We start from the raw sequence: 24,749 nt of genomic DNA on the forward strand, positions 1-24,749 counted from the left end.
ATACAGAGTAGTGATACACACACACACACACACACACACACACACACAAACTTAAAGGTACACTATGTAACTTTTGGCTCTCTAGCGGTTAAAAAATAAAACGGTATGCATTTGCAGAATAAAATTGTTTTAGTTTTGTATCAGCTCTGCGTGAAGATTATCCAACTACTCATAAAACATTCACTATAGGCTTAAAGGGACAGTCTGCCCAAAAATGATTTTTTTTTTCATTAATTACTCACCCTCATGTCGTTCCAAACCCTTAAGACCTTTAATCGTCTTCGGGACACAAATGTATCTTTGATGAAATCTGAGAGCTTTCTGATCCCTCCATAGACAGCAACTTCATTGCAACTTTCAACTGGCATTGCAACTGGCCCAGCAAGGTAGTAAAGACATCGTTAAAAAAGTCCATGTGTCTAGTGGTTCAAATGTAATGTTATGAAGCGACGAGAATACTTTTTGTGCGCAAAAACCCCCCAAAATTACAACTTTATTCAACAATCTCTTACCTGCGACATCATTCTCTTACGCTGTTGACGTGGTGTAAACAGTGCAGCACTTCCGGGTTCTACATCAGAACGCCACCTCACTATTGGCCAGCTCCTGTGTCAGCATTACACACATTTGTCGTGTGCTCACATGACCAGCATCGGCCAATAGTGATGCGGCATTCTGGTGTAGAACCCGGAAGTGCTGCACTGTTTACTACGCGAATAGCGAGATCTGACACAGAAGAGAAGAAATTGTTGAATAAAGATGTTTGTTTTTTTAGCACAAAAAGTATTCTCATCGCTTCATGACATTACATTTGAAGCACTGGACTATTTCAGCTGGACTATTTTAACAATCTCTTTACTATCTTTCTGGGCCTTGAAAGTTGCAATGATTTTGCTGTCGGATCAGAAAGCTCTCGGATTTCATCAAAAATATCTTCATTTGTGTTCCGAAGATGGACGAATGTCTTAAGAGTTTGGAACGACATGAGGGTGAGTAATTAATGAAAGAAATTTCATTTTGAGGTGAAATAACCTTTTAAGAGATAACCAGATGGAAAGGATCTCAAGTTGACAGCTGAAGACTTTAGCTATACACCCATTAAAATACCTGGTACTTCCTTGAAAATAAATTCCAGCACAGTGCTACAACAACCATATGACCCTTTACAATATATAATGCTTATATGAAGTCTGTTAGAGAGCTACATATGGCAATTTATCTATTCAATAAAATACATAAATCATCTCTTGAGGAAAAAAAACCCTGGCATCTGTGTCGCTTTAACAACATTTCAAATCCCTCAATCCTCGCTATCACCAAAAAGCCAAGTCAGTGTTGATTCTCTTTTTATTACAAACTCTGTCGCATTCTCTTTTTGCCAGCAGACTCTCCTCTCCTCTCCTCTGTTCTGTGTTTTTTTTTTAATGGGTGATTCCCCAGAGGTTAGAGATTTATCGTTTGTTGTGACAACTAATCTCTGGGGAATCACCCATTTAAAAAAAAAAACAGAACAGAGGAGAGGAGAGTCTGCTGGCAAAAAGAGAATGCGACAGAGTTTGTAATAAAAAGAGAATCAACATGACGAAACACGAGTGACGTAATTTCCCGCGAAAAACCATCCCATCAGTTCTAAAATATAAACACTTAATAAATAGGCTTACAATGAATCAGGGTAAGACAAAAACAAGTTTGGAAGAAGCATTAATGATGATGATGTATTGACTCTTTAAATTTTTGATACTATTGATTATTTAAATTTTGTTAATTTTGAACAAAAAAAGTTACATAGTGTACCTTTAAACTATGATGAACTCATTGTTTTGGTAAAACATTTTAACACTTAAAAATATTGAGTACATTTTAAAGTTGTGAAATCAGAAAAGTAAATGTAAGTAAAAATATATCTATTAGTATATAAGTGTCACAGTTGTCTGCTGTCTTCATGTCACGTGCCTTTATTAGTTCATCTGTAGCACCTGTCTTGTTAATCATCATCTGTTTCACCTGTCTTCACTAATCAATGTTCATCAGTCTCTGTATTTAGTTCCCTTCAGTTCAGTTAGTCCTTGTCATTGTTATTTGCGTTTAGTTGTATTCAACGTGTCTGTTATCCTGCCTGCAACCGACCGCCCTAAATGGATGACGGGGTGAAAATTATCGTCCTGGCCAAGGAGAGCCAAGATCTCCTAACATTTTCTCTAGGCTTTTGCCGTCTTGCTGCCCACAGCGACCTCAACGATGAGAGACTGTGTACTTTGTTCCAGATCGGGGCCACTTTCAACCAGCGTATAGACCTCCCAGACACCACCGGACTGGAGAGCGACCGTCATCCGGTGTCTGGAGAGTGTCGGGCCTCGATCCGGGACACAGCCAGCCCTAACAGATCGTCACGTCATGCCTGATCACCACGCCATGCCGGATCTTCTTGGCAGTCTTGACCTTGATCTCCACGTCTTGCCCGAGCCCTTGTCGCCAAACAAGATTGCAGAGCCTTCACCGCTGGTCCCGTCCATCACAGAGCCTTCACCACTGGTCCCGTCCAGCGCAGAGCCTTCACCGCTGGTCCCGTCCATCGCAGAGCCTTCACCGCTGGTCCCGTCCAGCGCAGAGCCTTCACCGCTGGTCCCGTCCAGCGCAGAGCCTTCACCGCTGGTCCCGTCCAGCGCAGAGCCTTCACCGCTGGTCCCGTCCAGCGCAGAGCCTTCACCGCTGGTCCCGTCCAGCGCAGAGCCTTCACCGCTGGTCCCGTCCATCGCAGAGCCTTCACCGCTGGTCCCGTCCAGCGCAGACCCTTCACCGCTGGTCCCGTCCAGCGCAGAGCCTTCACCGCTGGTCCCGTCCAGCGCAGAGCCTTCACCGCTGGTCCCGTCCAGCGCAGAGCCTTCACCGCTGGTCCCGTCCAGCACAGAGCCTTCACCGCTGGTCCCGTCCAGCACAGAGCCTTCACCGCTGGTCCCGTCCAGCACAGAGCCTTCACCGCTGGTCCCGTCCATCACTGAGCCTTCACCGCTGGTCCCGTCCATCACTGAGCCTTCACCGCTGGTCCCGTCCATCACTGAGCCTTCACCGCTGGTCCCGTCCATCACTGAGCCTTCACCGCTGGTCCCGTCCATCACTGAGCCTTCACCGCTGGTCCAGTCCATCACTGAGCCTTCACCGCTGGTCCCGTCCATCACTGAGCCTTCACCGCTGTCTAGCACAGAGCCTTCACCGCTGGTCCCGTCCAGCGCAGAGCCTTCACCGCTGGTCCCGTCCAGCGCAGAGCCTTCACCGCTGGTCCCGTCCAGCGCAGAGCCTTCACCGCTGGTCCCGTCCAGCGCAGAGCCTTCACCGCTGGTCCCGTCCAGCGCAGAGCCTTCACCGCTGGTCCCATCCAGCGCAGAGCCTTCACCGCTGGTCCCGTCCAGCGCAGAGCCTTCACCGCTGGTCCCGTCCAGCACAGCTGGTCCCGTCCATCACAGAGCCTTCACCGCTGGTCCCGTCCAGCCCTGCCGAGCCTTCACCGCTAGTCCTGCCCAGCACAGAGCCTTCACCGCTGGTCCCGCCCAGCACAGAGCCTTCACCTCACGTCAGCCACAGTTGTCTGCTGTCTTCATGTCACGTGTCTTTATTAGTTCATCTGTAGCACCTGTCTTGTTAATCATCATCTGTTTCACCTGTCTTCACTAATCAATGTTCATCAGTCTCTGTATTTAGTTCCCTTCAGTTCAGTTAGTCCTTGTCGTTGTTATTTGCATTTAGTTGTATTCAACGTGTGTGTTATCCTGCCTGCCTGTTTGTACCAGTGATTTATATTAGTAAAACTGTCTGATTTGGAGCCTTTTGACTTTGACTCTTCTTCTGCCCGCTACACACCCGTTACAATAAGTAAAAATGAATAACATTCTGTAAAAAAAAACTAAACAAAATGGTATAATTTCTTCATTCTCAAATATTTTGACTGAAAGCTAATTTTATTTTGTTAAAAAAACTGAAATAATTGATTAACATTAGGACAAAATTGTTGGATTTTTAAGCATTTACTTTGGTATGTCCAGCTCAAACAATCAGAGATTTTATTAATGTAACATTATTGTGATTTACAGAGCCACTGAATTATTTTTAGGGTGTAGTAAATTCAGTATAGATAGCAATGTAAGATTTTGTTGTGCAGTTACCACTGGCAAGTTTCAGAGAAGAATGTGCAGTTTAGGAACAGATGTTGATTTTAAACTAAAGGCTTCCAGGTGGACAGAATGTTTCCTGAACCATTTTGCTCATTGACTCCTGTCATTCATAATGCATTACAAGCCTCTCGCTAGCACTGATGTGGATATTCATCTCTCTTTCTCCTGCCTGTTTGCATGGTGGGCTCACAGAAAGCGCCCTGAACAGATGGCCTGTGCCATAGCTCTCACCTTAATTAGCCTCTTGTCCCAGAGATCCTCTTCTATTAAACTATACCAGAGAATGCTCATTTCATCCATGCAAAGCCACTCAACTCTATCACACTACAGAATCAAACAAACATCTGAAACATTTTATTCAAGTTATTTTAAACATGTACTGTTATATGTAATTAATGTGTATTTTACCATCTACTGATTATTTGGTTACAAGGATTATTTGGTTAAAAGTGTTACAGTGAAGTTACAGTGTAATAAGTACTGAGGAATGGTAATTAACTACATGTACTTACGGTATAGGGTTGGGGATAAGGTTTGGTTTAGGTTAGTTGCAACTTGCAAGTAATTACACATCATTTGCTGTTACATTACAATTATTTATATGGTAAGCAAATGTAACTTGTGAAATTATGTCATCTTAAAATAAAGTGTTACCGAATATTTCACCTTATCAGGTCAGATAAGGTATAAGTGAGATAATGGAAGTAGCTTCTTCTCCCTTTAGTTCCTGTTATAATTTTTTTTTTTTATTCTCCAGCACCAATAACTCTTTATTCAGTGACATAAGTGCCAAGTTTTGTGCATTTTGTGATCCTGTAATATTTGCTGCATTCCGTATGTTTTGGTATACGTTAGTTAACTTGATTGTTATGTGTTGGTAGTTGCAATCAAAATTATTTAACCCCCGGAGACTGTAATAATTTATAAGCTTTACAGAGTTTTTTATTTAAAAATTGCATCTATAACAGTTTAGTGGCAAATTAAAAGTGATAATGTCAATATATAATGTAATGTTTTTTTTAGGATTCAACCCCTATTCAACGCTGCTGTTTTTAAGTCACTCATTTGTGTGGTATGCTTCAAAATTGTGTTAAAACAAAATGAAGCCTTTGGAAACTATAACAAAACTGTATTAGCATGTGCTGTTACACATACATACATTTAGCCCATGCATGTGCTAAAGATGAGTAGCAAATATGGTAAAGTCAAAAGAGCTGTATGAAGGACATCATTCATTTTTTGAAGTATCAGCCATTTTAGCAAATATGGTGGTGCTTTCGGTGCAGAGCGTGAAGCTTGATGATCAATGGACTTTCCTACAGAACAGCCATCCTAAAGTATCCATCTAGATCTACTTAAGCTTGGTTCAGGGATCAGTCGTAGCCTATCATGTTTTTTAAGCCTGTACAGTCTTCAAAATGACATCTCATTGAAAATAGTTGGTGTAATTTGAAGAAAGCATGGTAATGTGAAAACCAAAGATTATCAGTGATCTGATCTGGAAGCTTTTTCAAGCGAGGAATGGGCCGAGATTACAGTAGAGATCATGTGACAGAAGCTTCTAAGCACTTACAGGCTGCGTTTATTGGAGATTATAAAGAATAAAAGATTCTGCACAAAATTTCACTTTTGGGGGTTGAATAATTGTGAAAGTCAATTTGATTTTTTTTTTTTCCATCAACTTTACATTCTCAGAATCACTCAAATGTGTATTAATATATTTTCTATAACTGATGCCTTTGTTGAATTGTTTTCATAAAATCTCAGCAACAAAATGTCTTGCAGGTCAAGGGAGTTCAGTAATTTTGATTATTAATGTTGTTCATATTCCAAACAAATTCATTTATTATCCGAAAGTTTGGGGTCGGTAAGATTTTAAATGTTTTTGAAAGGCTGCATTTATTTGATCAAAATACAGTAAAAAGAGTAATACAGTAAAATATATAATTTAAAATAACTGTTTTCAACAATATAATATCTCAATATCTTATAATATTAATAATATAATCACAATATAATATCAATTATATATAATTTATTTATTACTTATCTCCCCGTGCAGGCTAGATCAGTCATAGTTCCAGGAGCTCCTGCTTTATTCCTTGCTCATGTCCCATACTCACGGTCTGTATCACATGGAATTTCCTTTATTGCACGCTGAGCTTACAATAAGTAGGCTAGCCTACTGTGGCCATCATCAGATGGTACCTTACTATATTGTAGGCCTACTGAATGTTTACCACACCAAGAGTGTTTTTTTTTTTTACACAAGATGAGTCTACTTAAAATGTTCCATAACGTTTAAAGCTGGATTTTCCCCAGAGATACCCAAGGTATTTTCCTTTGTGACGTATGCCTACGAAAAAGTGTTTTTGACTTGAATAAGAGTCAACTGTATGATTACATCGCCGTCTTCTGGCCATTCTTACATAAAAGCCATGAAAATTACTTATTTTCTGCACTAGATGTCAGTAATGTTTCCCACATTCGAAAAAAAATTATAACAACAATGGTGACATATAGGTAGGCTATATCATCAACGTTTTTCGGTCAAAACATTGAAAAATGCTACTGGTATAATTGAGTTTATGTTTAATATATTGCATACGTGTCTATTAAGGCTGAGATGAACAACTCTATGCCTGCGATACAGGACCGTTTTGCTTATGGTCATGGACATTATGGCTATTAAAGTATCCTGGACCGTGATTGAAATAGAATCAGAAAATATAGGTTAGGTTCTTCCGTATTTGCGTCGTTGGCGATACCTGCATGCATCATCATCCCTCCTTATTATTTGCATACTACTTTCGCTTCCTCATCGGGAGACAACTTGATCAACTTGATCACAGACATGACCAACAGCGTCGACGATCAAACGCCGGTTTCGCGGAAAGACGTGTTCGTTAAGTATTTACAGTACTACGACAAAGTTAGTTGTGAAGGCGATGTGAAAGTGTGTTCAGAGACACAGGTGACAGATGAAGCCAGGCGCGTGCTGCTGTTGCCGGAGGAAGAGCCGCGGAAGAGATTCAACACCATGCTGGACTTCTACGAGACTCTGTATAAGTACGCACAATACAGAGACTGCCAGAGACACGTCCACGACTTTAGAAAAGCCGCGGAGTTACTGGAGATGTTCTGTGTCAACCTGTTTTTGTTTCCGTGGAAGAAAGAGATTAAAACATTAAAGGTAAATAAAAGTTTTATCGATTCGATAGGTCTGTTCTCTCTCTTCCAGCTGATGGCAATAACAGCCAGCCACAGATGGTTTGCTGTTCTTCTCTGGTCTCATAGCCAGTCTGTTTTCTGGTTTTAGAAGGGTTTGGGGTAGGCTATACTTTCCCTTTGGTCAGGACAGCTGAGTTGCTTTCAGTTAAAACAGCTCATACATGCATGTTAGTCTGGGATTGAGGCTGCCTTGTCTGTGAAACCTTATACCAAATGTTGCCATAGCCAATAGTCTGAGAGTTGATAATGCTAAAAACAGCTTAAACAGTCTCAGGTGGTTTGCTGTTCTTTAATAATTTCCTAAGCTGGTCTGGCTGATTTTAGAGGGGATTAAAGATGGTTTTGCTGGTCTCCCAGGCTGGTCTGTTGACTGGCAGACCTGCTAGACCAGTCTAAACTGATGAATACACCTTAAATGTTCTAAAAACTAAACCTTTATAGCATAAAATGTATCATTGTATTATTGTATAATTAGGGCCCGAGCACCGATGGTGTGAGAACCCTCCTGGAATTGCTCTGTTTTTATATTATTATATCTTTCTATATAATTTCCAATTGACATAACCTATCTCAACAGTCCTCTATTATTTACCTCTATTTAGGGTCTCAAAGACCCTGGGTATAAAAATAAAGAATACATTCAGTGAAATTTCAAATCCCAAATTTCTTAGACTGGTGTACACACTCTCAGTCTCAAAAGAACATGAGTTTAATTAATTGAACACAAAGTCAGGACAAAAGGTCGAATTGTTTTAGAAGTGAAAAGAGGCCTAAAACATGTCATAAATTCTATAAATTCCTATATCATTAATTGGTACTGTTTTTCCCTGTTCTCTCAGAAATTTACAGGAAACTTTGTCTATCACATCAAGCCAGTATTGCCTTTTGCCAGGAGTATTCTTCAGATTATCGGATACTGTGTGGAAACAGACACTGAGTATAGACTGTCTGATCATTTTGACCCTGAAAAGGCCAAGAGTATGGGATTCGACCTTTTCCTTGCCAAGTTAGAGTGCGAGTATCTTCTCGAACTCATGAACCAGAGATCACATGTAGAATGTCTGGACATCCTCCGAACGAGAGCTTCTCCTTTGACCTTCAGTGCTGGGGAAGAAGTTTCAGAACCTATCAATGACATCTGTAATCTAAATGAGGATGTTTTTAAGGATGATGGGCATGTTGAAGGCGGCTCACTGGTAAACCCAGGGGAACAACAGCAGCAAGTGTCACTTAAAAGTCATGAACCTCATAATCAGGAAGTCAACAAGTCTCTAGACAGTACTATATCTGATGTAGAAAGACCATCCAGCTCATTCATGACTGATGATAAGTCTATCTTGGAGATGCGGGAGAACTACCCAGACCTGGCCATCCGACAAAAGCCTATTTTCCAAAAGTCTCAAAGAATGATGCAGCCTCTCAAGGCCCAGGAGAAGGCTGGATGCAGGGGCCACAATGCAGCCCTGTTCCACGAGGTCAGTACTGACATGAGTGGACCCCAGTCTATAGCCATACACAATGAGACCACCCCAGGTCATAGAAAGCTACACATCCCAAATCCACTTGTAGAAGCCCAGGCCTTAGATGACAACCTATTGGTGCTTCAAGTCGGGACACTGCTGCAAGGACGCAACCGTGAAGGCTCAACAGAAGACTGCTTGCTTGACCTCACTGAGCGAATGGGGAAAATGCACGTGAAGGACCTCAGTGCAGATGAACCCCTTAAATACCCCATAGAGGAGACCGCACAGGCCCAGCCATCTAGTGGACATAATGACGTCATCACAACCCCACCCACAAAATCCTCAGATGGCATGAGCCTGCCCATCTTGTGCAGCCCATCCCAGGAGCCTGTCTGCAACATTGCAGGTTGCGGGAGCTGTGCTGGATCTGATGGCGTTCTTACACAGGACGGCACTATTAAAGAGCCTCCTCAGTCAATCTACATCCCTAGCGCACTGAACGAATGTACAACAGTGTTTGGACCACCAACTGACCACAGTCAGACTGCTAATGAGGGTGCAAGCACACACAAGAGTCCCATATCTCAACAACCAGAAGACGAGCTAGACCAAACATACGTGATGGTTTAGAGACACAAAGGTTTTTTCCTCATCCATGCCAGATATTTTAAAGTATGCTAGTGTGGCAGTGCAGTGACTAAAATAATACCTTTGTGCTAGTAATGATGTATGAAGCATTTTTATTGATACCAAGTTTCTCGTTAATAAAGCCATGATTTCTGATTAGCTTTGGCATCTTACAATTTCTGAAGGTAACAGGAAGAATGTCTGTGTGCCATACCTTTTATCTTAGCTTTTTTAAGTGAAGGAAGGTTTCTTGCTGCTATCATTTTCATGAACCCAGCTAACATTTCATGGTTTGTCCATGGGTTCCATGTTGACCCTACCTGAATTAACCTATACTGGTGCCAATTCAGATAGGAAAGAATAGGAACCCATAGACAAACCCATACCTCAAGCCCATATCACGCCTACATTGGCCCCACCATGAAATGTTGCCTGGGAGCTTGCTTGGGTCAAAATGATTCTTAGAGCTTGATTTATTAGGTACTGTGCCTTACTAAATGTGCACCTACATGTCTTAATGGAAGAACACTTGTTCTGCAGGACTGTTTAACCTTGGATTCATGTAGGTTCATATAAATGTAAAAAATATGGTGTTCTGGTGACTCTTATACTGCCTTTTATTGAAAGTAATAAGGTCGTACATTTTTTTGTATTAATCTTACAGTACTACTGAGGCTACAGTGGAACATGCCATACAATTATGTGACTAGATTTGAAATGTAATAAAATCAATATTTTCAAATAATTGTTCATGTAGTTTATTTAAAACGATGTCTTGTGCAGTTTAAAATACATTGGTCTCAGTAACACCTTAAGTAATATACATTTACCATCAGGATCTGTACTTGTTTAGTGATGGTATCTGCAAGTGGCAGAATGAACATGAAAATAAAAAAGGGATCTTTCATTACACCTGAGTATGATGATGTAAATGTAAAATGCAGGAGCAAATCACATAGAATACATGTACATGCCCTCGAATGGCCATTCTGAATTTAAAATGTCTACTGATGTAACAAAAGAACCAATGGAAATGTTTCCAAGTGCAGTAGTTTCAGATAATATGGAATGATTCTATAAAACTAAACAATTAAATGACTTTATATTCTGTTAAATGCTTAAACCAGGTTTACAAGGAATACAAATGCAAATACACGTAATAACCATAAAAAGCAGTAATCAAATAAAACACTGATATAAAATAATTTACCAAACCTACTATGATTTCCTAAATCAACTTCCATTGCAGGAGGAATGTTTGCACAAAGTGCCTGCTTCATCTGTCTCTGAGAGAGCTGAAGAAATTTGTAAACCAATAAAACCATCATTCTCTGAGATCCTTTACTCAAGAATCAAGATCAATGCACCATTAGTATCTTCTCTCTGTTCTCCTCGTACTTATGCAGCATCTTCTTAAGATCATGATCTGCTGGGATTACCTGCCCACCAATGTGAAAAAAAAAAAAATAACTTCAATACATATTGCATGGAACATTATTCATGATTTCAGCTCGTCAACAGGTGATTATACAGTATGTCACAATACATATCATTTGATGCAGTAAAGCTTTTTAACCAACAAATATTGACAGAAACTCACAAGAACTGGAGCAGGAACTTCAAATGACTTCTGATGAATCAGCCAGTCTTCATACAGGTTATGGATGGATTCTAGGTATTCCTAAAGTGTGCAAATCAGTGAAAGTATCTCTCAAAAAATATGATAAAATGTGAAATATTAGTAATCTATCCTTCTGAAAACATGAAGTCATCCATTGCCAGTAGGAGTAGAGACTCAACTTTGCTTTTTGTTTCAGATTGTATGCACACAATAGTTGAATTATAGCTCAACAACAGCTCACCAAGGGAATAACCTTTTCTTCCTCTCTGCACCTCTGCTTTAGTCTCTCGTAGCAGGTCTGTGGAGAGGTCTGCAGGTAAACTGAGTAAAAATATATGTGAACACACATGTATTAGTAACATTACACAATAACAAGCAACATGCAGTGCAATACAGAAATATTTGCCATACCAATAAGGTCCACAGGAATAGCAATGTTCTTTATGATCCACTCAAACCATTCACTTAAAACAGCAAAGTCCACCTCAGGCATCTTTCCACTGTCAACCAAACAATACGGTTTTATTTAACGATAACAGCTACACATTTAATAATAAATAGTTGACATATAAAGTTATTTCAGATTCCTGATCAAATCTACCTTTTAAAAAGATTTTCCACAAAAATGTACTTAGCGCTGTAAATAGATCTTTCCAGCATTCTGATTGGCAGTGACTGTGATGATAGAAAGAAAAACAACAGGTCATGAATGATTAGCATTCCATTTCCTCTATTCACACAGACGGCGGTGATTCATTTCTGTATTGCAGAACAGAAACTGCTACATGTAAAGCAACTGAACAAAACTGACTGTAGGGATGTGAAAGAGGACTTATACATGCCATTGGTTTGACATGGCGATCCAGCATTGTGAGTTGCACATATGTCTGAAGGGTGAGCCCCCATCTGATTGGGTCCTGGTACATCAATCCCTGCGACAGAATAGAATACATTTATAATGCCAAATTTACACAGCAAAAGTTTAATAGAACAGCTTCTGAAGATGCTTTTAAGTGTCTTTACACAGACTGTTTAATGCTGCTCAAAGGTGGCATAAATGCATTTACACTGGAATTGTATCCATATACCTTTAAACCAGGGTCTGAGGTGGGTCAGAGCAGGCATAATTTTGTCTGGCTTTTATGTGGCAACGGAATTTTAAGCAGGCACAGAGCAGCCCTAACTCATCTGTGTAAACATGCATTAAGATAATCAAGTCTAATAATAACAAATTTACACTGCAAAGCTGGCGCAGGGGCACTTCTGAAGTGGCATTTAAGTGCTATTACACAGACTGTTTAATGCTGTTCATAGGTGTCAAATGCACTGTATGATTTGATACTAGGGGCTGAGGTGGGTCAGAGGTGGGGCGGCATAGTATCTTTACACAGAATTTTGAGCAGGCACAAAGCAGCTTTAACTTCTCTGTGTAAAGATGCCTTAATGCAATAAAGTAGGCTATAGCCTACAATTGTGCCACATTTACAGTGCAAAGGTGGCACAGAAGTGTCTCTGAAGTGAAAATTAGGTGTCTTTACACAGGCTGTTTAATGCTGCTCAGAGGTGGCATAAATGCATTTACACAACAATTTTACCTGCATATTGGTATAGAAGGGGCTTAGCTGGGTTGGAGCAGGCCTAATTTAGTATTTTATGCTGCATTGCATCTTTACACAGAATTTTGAGCAGGCTTAACTCAGCTGTGAAAAGATAGGGAGAACGACAAAGCTCATTAAACCCACAGTAAAGTGCTACTGGATCCCTACCAATGGATTGCAACCCTGCACATTTCTCCATTTAGAGACAGGCTCTGTCAGCACCTGAAACACAAGACACGTTTTAGTTTTCTATTAAATAAATTAATAAGATTAAGAATAGAGGGAGAGAGATTACAGGTACTGTGAGAAATGTTATACATTTATTACCTCAACGTCACTGGTTTTGCTGAAGTACTCCAAACATGTTGTCTTTCCACTTGCAATATTTCCCTCTAACCAAATCTGAACAAAAGTGGATACAAATTTCAAAACAACTTACATCTTTAACGATATTATGTTCACTGTGTTATCAGCCTTTCAGAGAAGAGGATCTATTCATCAGTCGTAACTTACCACTGATTTCCTCCCCTCGCCGTTTCTAGCCAGTTTTCCTTCAGAAGAAGACAACATAATGAATCTCTTCTCGGATTCAGCGTTAGATCAATATGGCATCAGTCAAAGGTTCGAGGGTGTAAGATACAAGGCAACAAGCTTAAGCTTATGTCAGTAGCCTACTGTTATTGCAAAGCTGCTTGTGCATAATGTAGCTCGGTTAGTGAAGATTTGAATAAAATATGAACAGAACTAAAAATGTTACAAAAACAGATAAGAATGAGAGTTGTGGTCGCCGTTATATTGCGTAGAACGGAAGTTGGCGCAGAACTTACTGTCACTGAGAGACGTGCTGCTGTTACGCGGATGTCCGATTAAATGCTTTCCCAGAGTAGGTGTTTGTCGGACAAGTACATTTGTCGACAGAGATTTGTGTGAACACAAAGGTAAGACAACACGGTAAAACGTTTTTAACGAGTTAACAATCATCTCGCTAGTTTAATCGACGTTTGGTAGTTACATAACGTTAGACAAATAAGCAAGTGTGATGATGCGCAAAACTTGCAGTGTTACGTGCAACATTAATGAGCAACCAAAACATGTCAAAATAAAAGTCTCAGTTTTAAAATGGTCACAAATTATGTAATTATTACAAAATAAGCCATTATTATTAATACAAATAATATTATACACTTTACTTGCCTACAGATAGTAGTTGAAATGTTGAGATAGAGCTATCTTACTTTAAGAAACTTTTCTCTTTATGCCTTGAGTTTATGCCTTTGTTATGCACACTTATAAATACTGTGGGTGTTTCTTATTACACACACAATTACATTATGGGATGTTCTCTCGGTTAGTTCACTTCAGGAAGCCTGTTTGTTATTTTGTTCCTTATCAGAACATGATGCTATCTCAGACATCCAAATTACAAAACTAATTTGAAACCAAATTATTATTATTATTTATGCTGCAGTGATGACATATTTTTGTAGGCCAACCCAGAAGTTAGTATCAAACTGGTTCCCTCGACGAAAACCCAATAGGATTTGTCCATAGGCTTTTGAATTATTGCAAAAAATAAGCTTTGTGATCAACAAAAGTTTGATACTTGCACATTTTGTCCACCGAGATAACTTTCACAAATAAAAACAACTTTTATGAATTGTGAAGCCTAAATACAACCTCCAGAAATAAAAAGCTAACCTCAGGCGATAAACTGTCACAATATAATTGAATTGAAATTGTCTGTAAAATAATGTGTGGCTGCTTAAATAAAAGAGTGAAACAAGTTGACTTGTTAACGAAGAACCTCATTAATTGGTTCTTCGTGGACAAAAGTGGGCACCCATCGGAAATAAATAGGAAATACTATATAATTCAGAGCAATTTTTTTATGTCCAATAAAAATCAATAAATACACCACAATGCAGATCATACATGCACACAAATGAAGGGGTATACAACATTCTCAATGTGGCAAACAATCACACTCTCTCATACACACACACATCCACAAAAGCATTGCATTGAAAGCCATTGAATGAGCCTATAACAGAGCAGTTTTTTTATTTTTTTATTTTGTCAAATAAAAAGTCACTCACGCATACACAAACAAAGAATTGAATGAGCCAATAATAACTGAGCAATTTTTTTTTAAATGTGCCAATCAGCCACTGTGCAACACACACACTTCAAAGTCAGATCAAAGTCTTACCACATGATTTGTTGATGCTTCCAAACAAAACATGTTGTGCATTGTTTATTCTTACCTGTTTGTTACCATTTACTTGTATTGAGTTATTGTTACGTTTATTGTTTATTCTTACCTGTTTGGTACTTTGAGTTTGAAATTTGATGTTTTGTGTTAGAATTAAAGGGTTACTCTCCTTTGCCTTTTCCTTATAGCATGGTCATATTTGTCTGTAAGTATATTTTGGCATCTTTGTATAGTCTCACCCAACACAAATGGTTGTTAAATAATTCTACAATTTTAACTAAACATGGACATGGTTAAGAAGTTAAATAGGTTAAGTTTGTTACAACAATGGTTTATAGATTTCAGCCTATATGCAGCCAGTGAGTACAGCATCTAGTGCTATTGATATTTTGGCTCTTTTGCTATTTTATACCATCATGTCACCAAAGTGACACTTTTTTACGTCCGTAAAATAAATATTAAATATAAAATAAACATATTTTACAATAAAAATATTGTATTTTTAGAGGTAGGCTAAATAAAATCAAAAATACCCCAAAAATCACAAAAAAGTGCATAAATTGTTTTTATTTGATCAAAGATAATGACATGACATGTATTTAAAAAAAAAAAAAAAAATTGGACCACACCTGAGAGAAATTGAAGGACCAATTAAGGGTTGCTATACGAAGGACGCTTGAGGGCTAGAGTCTAGATCATAGACCAGCTGCAATATAAATGCTGAAGAATGTTTATCACTTTTAGCATTCACTTTACATAATTTTCAATGCATCCAGGAATATTATCACCAGACAGAAAGATCTGATGAGATCTGAACAAGTCTGCAGAGAATACGTTTATACTGATGAAAAACTGTTGAGTGCATTTAAAAGAAAAGATGTGAAATTAGTCATTTCCTGATACTAACTAAGAGGAAGCATTCAATCAGGAAGTAATGTTTTAAGTCTGTCAAGTGTCAAGCTGTGTTTTGAGAACAACTCATCGACATAAAACATACGAACAAAGATCATATGAATGCCACAATGGAAGTTGATTTGGCCTTTTTGAAGTCCACAAAAGGTCTACTGAAAATAGCAGAAATGGTGAGACATTTGTGAAAATTTTACATGGTAGTTTACTGCACACTTTTTAAAATACTTTTTGGGAAGGACAAATGCTCAGACAATCACTGACTTGTTTAAATAGTACAAGGAACAGACTTGATACTTTGAATACAACATGGTTAGAAAGGGAAACAATGTAAACCTGCTTAAACCAACAACAACAACAAAAAACAAGGTATCGCACAGATGATTTGACACAATGTAAATTCAAAGAATGTTGAAAAACATTATTCACAAAATCACATTACATTCCAATAATGCAACATATATAGTCTAAAACCATTTTACTTACCATCTTACTAAATGTCTTGTTGAAATTCCTCGAACAACTCTTGAGTACTGTCTTGGCAGGTGTGTGTTTTTGTGGCTTTTGTGTGTTATGCAGTGGCTTCTAGGCCCCCATACATTGCAGCAACATGCATGGAGTTTTTCATCACATTTGGATTTCTTCTGCTCTACCTACTGAAACTCAACAAGATGTTCACTTTCTTCTTCTGGCCCCTTATTGTAAGAGCATCTATGCACTTGATTGAATTAATGCGAATATACCTGGAACTGCAGTTGTTATTGCAAACAATTGATAATGCACTTTTGCTCCACAGGATGTGTTCAACTCATTCTTTGCAGCTACACTGATGTGTATTCTTAGCCTGGTAGCAGTTTCTACGTACACAGTGAAGGGCACACTGAGCGGAGGGGTGAGAATTCGCATCCTCACTTCGTGGAACTCTCTCTTTATATTTTCAGTGATTGTGTAGGCCTTATTGAATCTATCAGACATTTTCAAACTTATTCCATCTTTGTGAATACTCATTGTGAATGAACCAGGTATTATGACACAACAAGTTTCTCACTACAGAGTCTTTTGGTTGACAGATTGTGGGCTTTGTGGCTGCAGCCGTTTTGTCTTTGGATGGCTATATCCTTTTCAAAAAAATCACATTCAACAAGCCAAGAACCACCACAGAGGCCCAAACAGGGGGAAATTAAAGCTCTGCAGGACCAGCTCTCTCATTTTGTGAACGGACCATTTTCACCAAAATAAGATTGTAAAATACTTGTATAGTAATAATGCATTCACGTCTTTCATGCATACACGTCTTTTCAATGCATACATGTTAAACCTAAGGGAAATATATGGATCAAATTGAGGATCTTGTTGTTATTGTCTTAAATAACCCTGATTGATTTAATTTCCTTATTCCACAAGTAAAAATGTACTTTTTTTTTTTTAAAGATTGTTGCTAACAATTAAGAATTATTATGCAAATTTGGGGTTGATCCCAGCAAGAACAATCTCTTCAAACCATGTTCAATATAAAAACAGGTCTACAGTAGCCTACGTTATATATGTTGATATGTTCAAAAAATAGGTTAATTATTCAGTGGATGCATTTATGACCGCAAATACATTTTTCATTAAAGACTTCTAAAAACATTCTGAAAACTTGATTATGTTATTATTCAATTTACATTTATTTGTAGCACATTTCACAATACATGTTGTTTCAAATCAGCTTTACAGAAAATGCATGTCTACATTACAATTTAGAGTTATCAGAAGGTCGAAATAAAGTATTCTGAACAACATAGCCAAAGTTGGGAAGTATCAAATACTTGTTTTTACTAGCGGGGCTTGAAGTCTGTCAGACCCAGACCCCGAACAGAGGATAATGGTTAACTGTAGGCTACAGTCTGAATTATGTTGCACATAATATCTTTAGAGTTGCAACTTGGAGACTCCTGTGATGTGAGAGATGTTTCGCCCACATTTTCTGTTCACTTATTAACGGTCTCCAGATTTCGGGAATGCAGATGCTGCTCTTTTGTGTGTTCGTTTCCGCAGTCATTATTTCCGTTTCCACTCCGTGGAAAGTTATGCCGATTTGCGAAGAGTAGCTGTCTCATAGCGGATAGTGGGACGCATCACTACTGTGAACTTTATTCGGGAACAGAAGAGTTTCGTCAGCGTGATGGGGGACATCGAGGCGTCGGATAGTAATCGGTCACGACAGACCGTAATTCATTCTCTTCTCCCGAGTAAAGAATTCATCTCCTCCCGAAAAGGACTACTGCTGCTCGGTGAAGTGGTAACGTTACGCTTTTAGACCTTTATTTGTTATCCACCCATGATAGCTAGTGTAGCCTAAATCATAATTGCATTGTTTTATGGATTTCTATTATCGGTTGAATGTTATTGTCTGTTTGTGTGTTTGTTTTTTTCAGCTGGATGCAGACACTTCACATATAGTGCTTTCTGCGACATAAATCTTTTATTCTTCTGATTTGAGTTTATTTTTCTTATCGATCCGTTTTTCACTGATTATTCTTGAGGCCTAAGCCTATTGTCTTTTAATATGTTTGTTCTGAAAAGTTTATGTTTCTTTGTTGAATGAATGAAGTAAATGAGAATGAGCAAATTAGCTGTTTTCTACAGTAGGCTAGCTATGATAGGTCAAACGCTTTCAAACGTTCCTCTTTCATCTGAAGGGGGAGTTTTATCAAGGCTAGTAACGTTAGTGGTTTTTTATAGAGGTCACCAATTCTCCTTGATATTGTATGCTAAATATTTTGATGTGCTAAACAAATAATTAGGCTAATATTGTGTTATTTACAGTTCAGTCAAAAATGTGTCCAGTTAAGCCTATTTGTTATCTGCCAATGCCAAGTAGCCTAGTTCCATAAGAGTTGGATAATAAAATAAATTAAAAAAGGTTGTCATGAAATTAAAATTTAATGGAAATTTATTTTTTACAAAGATTCAATACAAAGTGTGCACATCCAAAGGGCAAAAAAAAGCTTAATGAGGGTGCTCAACCACAAAAAGTTGCAAAAAGATAGAGAAAAGCTGGCACACCACAGCTCCAAAAATAGAAACATATTTATATATGTTCGCACCACAGGTAACATTTGAAGCCTAAAAGCTCCAGGCGCGAAAAGCTTTTAGGCTCGAAACGTCACCTGTGGTGAGAACATAAATTAATTATTTTTCTATTTTTGGAGCTGTGGTGTGCCAACTTTTCTCTTCCTTTATGGATTTTTTTTGTCCAAAATCATGTTATAAATCCTATTGTGAACGATTCCATGCATTTTTTTTTTTTGACCTCATAATTTTCAATCAGAATGTCATAACTTGATCTTCTGGTGAAAACGACAGACTTCTCTATGGTGACGTATACCGGACTTCTCCAATCATGCTTAAACCCAAACTCCTGTTCATCTGCCTCCATTTTTTAGTGAAACGCCCACATCTCAAAATCCAATCAATAACCAATGGATAGAACCAAGTCACCGCCCTGCATTTTGTATTTTTGCAATAAGGCGTTACCAGAGTTGCCAATTCTGCTTATAAAACACGACTTTAGGCTTCTTTCTTTGGTAAGTCGCACTTTTTTGGGCTTATTTAAAAAAAATATGGTTCAGGAAAATCTGACAAGTAACTTAATTTCTTTAAATTTATATTTACTGTTTTCTTTGATACATTGATTGACACGGTCTGCTCATCAGTGCTGTAGCGTAATTCATCCTCCCACATCCTGTCCCCTCCTCACCCTCATTGGATAAAAATCACGTTCAGCATGGCATGCAGGCATGTGATGTCGTAATCGAAGCGATGATAGTAAATAGACAAATGTACATTTTCACAAACAATGCCACCAAAAGAGATGTACAGAGATGGAGAGGAAACCTGGGAGATAATGGACGGTGCAGGGGAGGAGATGGACCTAATTTATTATTTTTTAATATTTTTATTATGTATTAATCATTACAGGCTATAATAAAAAAGTATACTAATACTAACAGTAGATATGGTTCGAATTTGGCTATATCACAGCTCCTCCTTAGTGCTTGTCTTTTTCATCTCCAAACCTATTCTCCTCACAGGTGATCGGAGGATGGTGCATGCTCTCCCGCTTTGTTGCAATGTGATGATTTTTGTAAAATAACTTCTGTTTTTGCTTTTCCAAATCTGAGTGGTTTCAGTTTAATATGTAGCAGGCTCATTTATTGATAATACATAATATAATATAGGGCTTGTTTTGGCCTTGTTTTTTTTAAAGCGTTAGTTCACTCCAAAATGAAAATTCTGTCAGTAATCACCCTCATGTTGTTCCAACTCCGTTAGACTTTCGTTCATCTTCGGAACACAAATTAAGATATTTTTGATTAAATCTGAAAGCTGGTGTAAGGGATCCACTGGAGGCAAGTTGTAGCTAGGGACAGGGGCGCCGCTAAGGGGGGAAAAGTTAGGAGAATTCTAAGGGCCCACACACTTTTAGGGGCCCCAGAGATCGATTTTATTAATTGAACGGGTGCAGTTGTAGGGGCCTTACCTCATATTTTTTCATGGGGCCCAAAATCCCTGGCCGCACCCCTGGCTAGGGATGGCTGCCGCGAAACAGTCGTTCCGAAGCTTTGCGAGATCCCAAAGCGCAGATGTTTCGAAACACTGATTCGAAGCGTGATTCAAAACACCCATGTCACGTGACTATGGCCAAACGAAGCCTCGAAGTGTTTCACTACTAAGTGTTTCATCAGGTGTGATCCGCCGAATCAGCGTTTGATTGACACGGTCGGGAACAACAGACCACACAATCGCACATCTGTATAAAAGTGAAATCAACGCATATTGACCTCGTGGGTTTTTGTGAGAGGAGTTTGATTTTGAGATAGCGGATTTTTGGTGATATAGTGACATTTATAGTGCGATTTGTTTAGTTATATTTAGTCTTAAATGTACACAACACATTGACTGATAGGCTAGAGACACAGAGTATAGTGACACATTAATAGATACATAGATATAAATATATATAGACAGCTAGATTAATAGATAGATAGATACAGATAGATTAAAGATTGGCTACATAATATAAATACATAGATAGATTATAGATACAGTTATAGATACATATCTAAATACATAGATTATAGATACATAGATTATAGATACATATCTAAATACATAGATTATAGATACATATTATATACATATCTAAATACATAGATAGATTGTAGATACATATATCTAATTACATAGATAGATTAGAGATACATATCTAGATAGATTTGGATAGATAGATAAAATGGAGGCTCCCCAGAAGAGATGCCGTACATCTGTGGTGTGGGAGCATTTCCATTTAGAAACCCCAAATAAAGTGAGATGTGTGTGTATTGTGATCGGCAGCTCGCCTACTGCAACAATACATCATCCAGTTGAAACACAGGACAGTTTATGGGAACTTTTTGATACTCGTATCCATCAAACCCAGATGATACACAATGCTACAGCTGATGCCACAGTGGAAGTGAAAAAATACATCAACGATGCGTATTTGCCCAGAACTCATGATCCACTAACTTACTGGAAAGAGAGAGCAGTAATCTTTCCTCATTTGTATGTATTAGCTAAAAATATATATTTGCATGCCAGCAACAAGTGTCCCTTGTGAGAGGATTTTTTCAAAGGCTGGAGAAATTATCTGTAAAAAAAAGAAGTAGGCTAAGTCCTTCCACAGCAGAGAAATTAATATTTTTGAATACAAATATGTAAAAAAGTGAGACATTGTGGCTTGATTTATTTTATTAATATTAATTTTGCAGTACCAAAATAACATTATGCACAGTGAGGAGGCTATAGGTTGCAAGATTCACATATTAGAAAAGTACAATAATAAATAAAAAAAACATTTTTTAATGGCTCGTCAAGGTTGTTTCAGATCAACACCTGCAAGTGACCACTAGGTGTCACAGTGGAGACGGGTGTCGGATTGATTCGAAGCCTCTAAACAATATGGACCATTTGGTTCAACTGTTTCATTGCTTCCCGAAGCCTCGATCTGCCCATCACTAGTTGTAGCGAGAGAACCCAAGTGCAGTTTATTCAGAATAACACATAACAAGATCAAAACATAAAACAAAGCATGACGTGGCATGAAACAAAAACCGTGGACAAAGACTTACTCAACAGTGGTCACAGGAAACAATTCTTGAAAAAGACACATGGCAAACATGAGGGCTTAAATACACAAGACCAATGACAAGACAAGGGACACCTGTGAACAATGAACAGACGGTTAACCAATGACAAGACACATGGCAGGATCACATGACAAACAGGGAATCCCATGACAGACATGGAACATGACATGAACAAAACCAAAACGTGACAGAGGAAAGACCAAATCGTGACAGCTGGACCACTCCTCCATAGGCTTCTTAAGGGATCGAAACTGGCCGGCCCAAAAGTTATTAAAGACATCGTTAAAATAGTCCAAGTGACTACATTGGCTCAATCTTAAGTTTATCAAGCGACGAGAATGCTTTTTGTGCGCAAAAAACAAACAAAAATAACGACTTTATTCGCAGCTATTCATTTCCTTCTCTGTTGGCCTCGAGATAGTTCACGTAGTGAAACTGCGCAGCACTTCTAGGTTGTACGTCACACGCATCACACACATTGGTTAATGAGCTGATGAGTTGAATCAGGTGTGTTTGATTAGGGAGACAAAGAAAACGTGCAGTGTTGGTGGTCCTCCAGGACAGGTTTGAGAACCACTGGGCTGTACAATAAATGCCCGTCTACACTAAGGACAATAACTATATATTTTTTTTAATTCTTTGAGAATAGGAAAGTCCACACCACAACTATGATGATAATGACACAGAGAAACAATATAATTGGAATCACTTTCAGATTGATTTTTTCCAGCTAATGAATGATAAAAAAACTAAATAAAAAAAAACATTGACAGCCAATCAGGCAGTATTTAAATTGGCAGAAGCAGTTTCCTGTTAAGGCAGATATTGATCAAACTGATGTTTTGGTCTTATAGGTCAAGTAGTGCTCTCACCCTGTCACAAATAAACAAAATAATAAGGATTAGGAACAATATTTAAATAAAAATGCATCCTCATGTTTCCTGTCTCCTCAGGTGCTGTCGTTCATCAGCTTTGTGTGCTTTGCTGCTTCAACAGCAGCTGCCTTCGTCACCGCTCCCTTCATTGAGTTCTTGGCGGCCCTCTTCCTGCTGTTTGCTTATTCTACAAAGTTCAATGAGAGATTTAAGGGCTTTCACTGGCCCCTCGTGGTAAGTTTACTGACCTACAAAATGACTGTGCTGGATCAAACTATACAACCAAAATTCCGTCCTCCTTTCCAAATCTCCATGTCTGTTGTTTCATCAAGGACTTCCTGCGCTGTGTCAGCGCCTCCATCATCTTTTTCATCATCTCTATAATATCTGTGTCCAAATATCCGGATGGAGCCTCAAAGGCTGCTGGGGTAGGCTCACATCAGTTCAGTCAAATTCTCTTTATCGGCACCATCAGTGACAACACTGTTTATCTATGATTTATAGTTGCTACATGTGACTCAGTTGTGTGATGTTTAGACTGGTCTCATGTGTCTTTCTCTTTCACTTCTTAGGTCTTTGGCTTTGTTGCCACAATAATCTTCGCCCTGGACTTTTATTTCATCTTTAATGAACTGGCCAATTTCCTCAAGGGAGGTGACTCCAGTGAGGAACCACCAAACACACGAGGTATTTATATAGAGCTCTTATTTATACTACCTTTCAAACATTTGGGGTTAGTTCTTTTTAATGCTTTTAGAAATGTATACTTTATTCAGCAGGGATACATTAAATTGATCCGATGTGACAGTAAATATTTATATTGTTACAAAATATGAATAGTTATTTTAAAATGAAAATGAAATTCACAATTATTACTGTTTTATTATTATTTGAATTTTTCTTTTGAATTTTTTGATGATGATGATGATGACATAAATTGAGCTTTGGTGAGCGTAAGAGACAGCTTTTTTTAAAAAGCAGTAAAAAAAATTATTACCTAAAGTTCTCTTTTCTCTGCTGAAGTCTCATTCACAGGAATGATTGCTTGCACAAAACTTTCCACATCATACTAAAGCAGCAAGACAATTAGTGAGACCAGTCATGGAAGTGGAAGGGTGAAGGGTTTCTTATCAAACGTGGTTTCATAACTTTATAAATAATCATCCACAGTGTAGCCTTTACTCTAGTTATGTGACTAGGCAGGCTGAACTCATTCAGTATCATATATGAATTATCCCTTGCTACAAGCAATCTCTAGTAGTAATCCTCATGCATTGAACTTACAGTGCAGTTTTTTTTTTCACTGGGAATTCCCCATCTATTTTTTTCTTTTTCCTGTTGTTATTCAGAGGTTGTCCTCCTTCATTTCTCTTCCAGAATAACATATTCTTCTTCCTCACAGATGATGACTCAGACTCTGACTCTGACTAAAGCTGTGTTTGTGTCCAAAATCCTGGCGTGTGTGACCACTACAGTGCCTGACAATAACCAAAACAGACTCTTTGATATAACTTTTTTATTGTTTGTTCTGAAATTCATTACAAAATGTTGAACTTTTTGTGACTAGATTGAAACAATGTATTTCAAATGTTACATCACAGAATAGAAGCTTTATCTCCGGTTTCACAGACAAGGCTTAAGCCTAGTCCCAGACTAAAAAGCATGTTTGAGCTGTTTTAACTGAAAGCAACTTGCACTGACATACACTCACCTAAAGGATTATTAGGAACACCATACTAATACTGTGTTTGACCCCCTTTCGCCTTCAGAACTGCCTTAATTCCACGTGGCATTGATTCAACAAGGTGCTGAAAGCATTCTTTAGAAATGTTGGCCCATATTGAAAGGATAGCATCTTGCAGTTGATGGAG

The 24,749-nt window shown here is 38.5% G+C and overlaps 4 protein-coding genes across 6 annotated transcripts; 3 read left to right on the forward strand and 1 right to left on the reverse strand.

The window, feature by feature from the left end:
• The first annotated feature begins 6,830 nt into the window (after window positions 1–6,830).
• si:ch211-189a15.5 (uncharacterized) lies at window positions 6,831–9,988 on the forward strand. Its single transcript, XM_056248458.1, has 2 exons — window positions 6,831–7,359; window positions 8,237–9,988. The coding sequence occupies exons 1-2, from the start codon at window positions 7,021–7,023 to the stop codon at window positions 9,488–9,490; spliced, it is 1,593 nt and encodes a 530-aa protein (XP_056104433.1). The 5' UTR covers window positions 6,831–7,020; the 3' UTR covers window positions 9,491–9,988.
• Window positions 9,989–10,086: 98 nt separating this feature from the next.
• On the reverse strand, window positions 10,087–13,784 carry tk2 (thymidine kinase 2). 3 transcript variants are annotated; one of them, XM_056248462.1, is made up of 10 exons: window positions 13,534–13,781; window positions 13,220–13,257; window positions 13,034–13,108; window positions 12,875–12,928; window positions 11,951–12,040; window positions 11,710–11,783; window positions 11,520–11,608; window positions 11,350–11,429; window positions 11,088–11,168; window positions 10,087–10,926 (listed from the first exon to the last, which is right to left on the reverse strand). In XM_056248462.1, the coding sequence occupies exons 1-10, from the start codon at window positions 13,685–13,687 to the stop codon at window positions 10,846–10,848; spliced, it is 816 nt and encodes a 271-aa protein (XP_056104437.1). In that variant the 5' UTR covers window positions 13,688–13,781; the 3' UTR covers window positions 10,087–10,845. The 3 variants fall into 3 exon arrangements, with proteins under 3 accessions (XP_056104437.1, XP_056104438.1, XP_056104439.1); XM_056248463.1 differs by lacking the exon at window positions 11,951–12,040 and having other exon boundaries at window positions 13,534–13,784; XM_056248464.1 differs by lacking the exons at window positions 12,875–12,928; window positions 13,034–13,108; window positions 13,220–13,257; window positions 13,534–13,781 and adding an exon at window positions 12,704–12,783.
• A 2,006-nt stretch (window positions 13,785–15,790) lies between these two features.
• On the forward strand, window positions 15,791–17,110 carry LOC130083441 (chemokine-like factor). Its single transcript, XM_056248469.1, has 4 exons — window positions 15,791–16,000; window positions 16,373–16,528; window positions 16,624–16,719; window positions 16,898–17,110. The coding sequence occupies exons 1-4, from the start codon at window positions 15,929–15,931 to the stop codon at window positions 17,009–17,011; spliced, it is 438 nt and encodes a 145-aa protein (XP_056104444.1). The 5' UTR covers window positions 15,791–15,928; the 3' UTR covers window positions 17,012–17,110.
• Window positions 17,111–17,763: 653 nt separating this feature from the next.
• On the forward strand, window positions 17,764–24,436 carry cmtm3 (CKLF-like MARVEL transmembrane domain containing 3). Its single transcript, XM_056248468.1, has 5 exons — window positions 17,764–18,111; window positions 22,957–23,112; window positions 23,211–23,306; window positions 23,451–23,565; window positions 24,281–24,436. Exons 1-5 carry the CDS (start codon window positions 17,995–17,997, stop codon window positions 24,307–24,309), a joined length of 513 nt encoding a protein of 170 aa, XP_056104443.1. The 5' UTR covers window positions 17,764–17,994; the 3' UTR covers window positions 24,310–24,436.
• Window positions 24,437–24,749: the final 313 nt, after the last annotated feature.

This window comes from Rhinichthys klamathensis, unplaced genomic scaffold (assembly GCF_029890125.1).
Source record: "Rhinichthys klamathensis goyatoka isolate OS25496 unplaced genomic scaffold, OSU_Roscu_1.1 h1tg000055l_1, whole genome shotgun sequence".
In the NCBI taxonomy this organism is placed as follows: Eukaryota; Metazoa; Chordata; class Actinopteri; order Cypriniformes; family Leuciscidae; genus Rhinichthys; species Rhinichthys klamathensis.

Excerpts from the sequence above, each read along its gene's own strand:
- si:ch211-189a15.5 (XM_056248458.1), top strand. The coding sequence starts at position 7,021 with ATGACCAACAGCGTCGACGATCAAACGCCGGTTTCGCGGAAAGACGTG. Across the intron at positions 7,360-8,236 it reads AAGAGATTAAAACATTAAAG|AAATTTACAGGAAACTTTGT; the intron begins GTAAATAAAAGT and ends CTGTTCTCTCAG.
- cmtm3 (XM_056248468.1), top strand. The coding sequence starts at position 17,995 with ATGGGGGACATCGAGGCGTCGGATAGTAATCGGTCACGACAGACCGTA. Across the intron at positions 23,113-23,210 it reads GCTTTCACTGGCCCCTCGTG|GACTTCCTGCGCTGTGTCAG; the intron begins GTAAGTTTACTG and ends TGTTTCATCAAG. Across the intron at positions 23,566-24,280 it reads GGAACCACCAAACACACGAG|ATGATGACTCAGACTCTGAC; the intron begins GTATTTATATAG and ends TCTTCCTCACAG.
- tk2 (XM_056248462.1), bottom strand. The coding sequence starts at position 13,687 with ATGATTGTTAACTCGTTAAAAACGTTTTACCGTGTTGTCTTACCTTTG. Across the intron at positions 11,784-11,950 it reads ATCGCCATGTCAAACCAATG|TCACTGCCAATCAGAATGCT; the intron begins GCATGTATAAGT and ends CTATCATCACAG. Across the intron at positions 10,927-11,087 it reads AAGTTCCTGCTCCAGTTCTT|GTAATCCCAGCAGATCATGA; the intron begins GTGAGTTTCTGT and ends ATTGGTGGGCAG.
- LOC130083441 (XM_056248469.1), top strand. The coding sequence starts at position 15,929 with ATGAATGCCACAATGGAAGTTGATTTGGCCTTTTTGAAGTCCACAAAA. Across the intron at positions 16,001-16,372 it reads TACTGAAAATAGCAGAAATG|GTGTGTGTTTTTGTGGCTTT; the intron begins GTGAGACATTTG and ends CTGTCTTGGCAG. Across the intron at positions 16,529-16,623 it reads TCTTCTTCTGGCCCCTTATT|GATGTGTTCAACTCATTCTT; the intron begins GTAAGAGCATCT and ends TTTGCTCCACAG.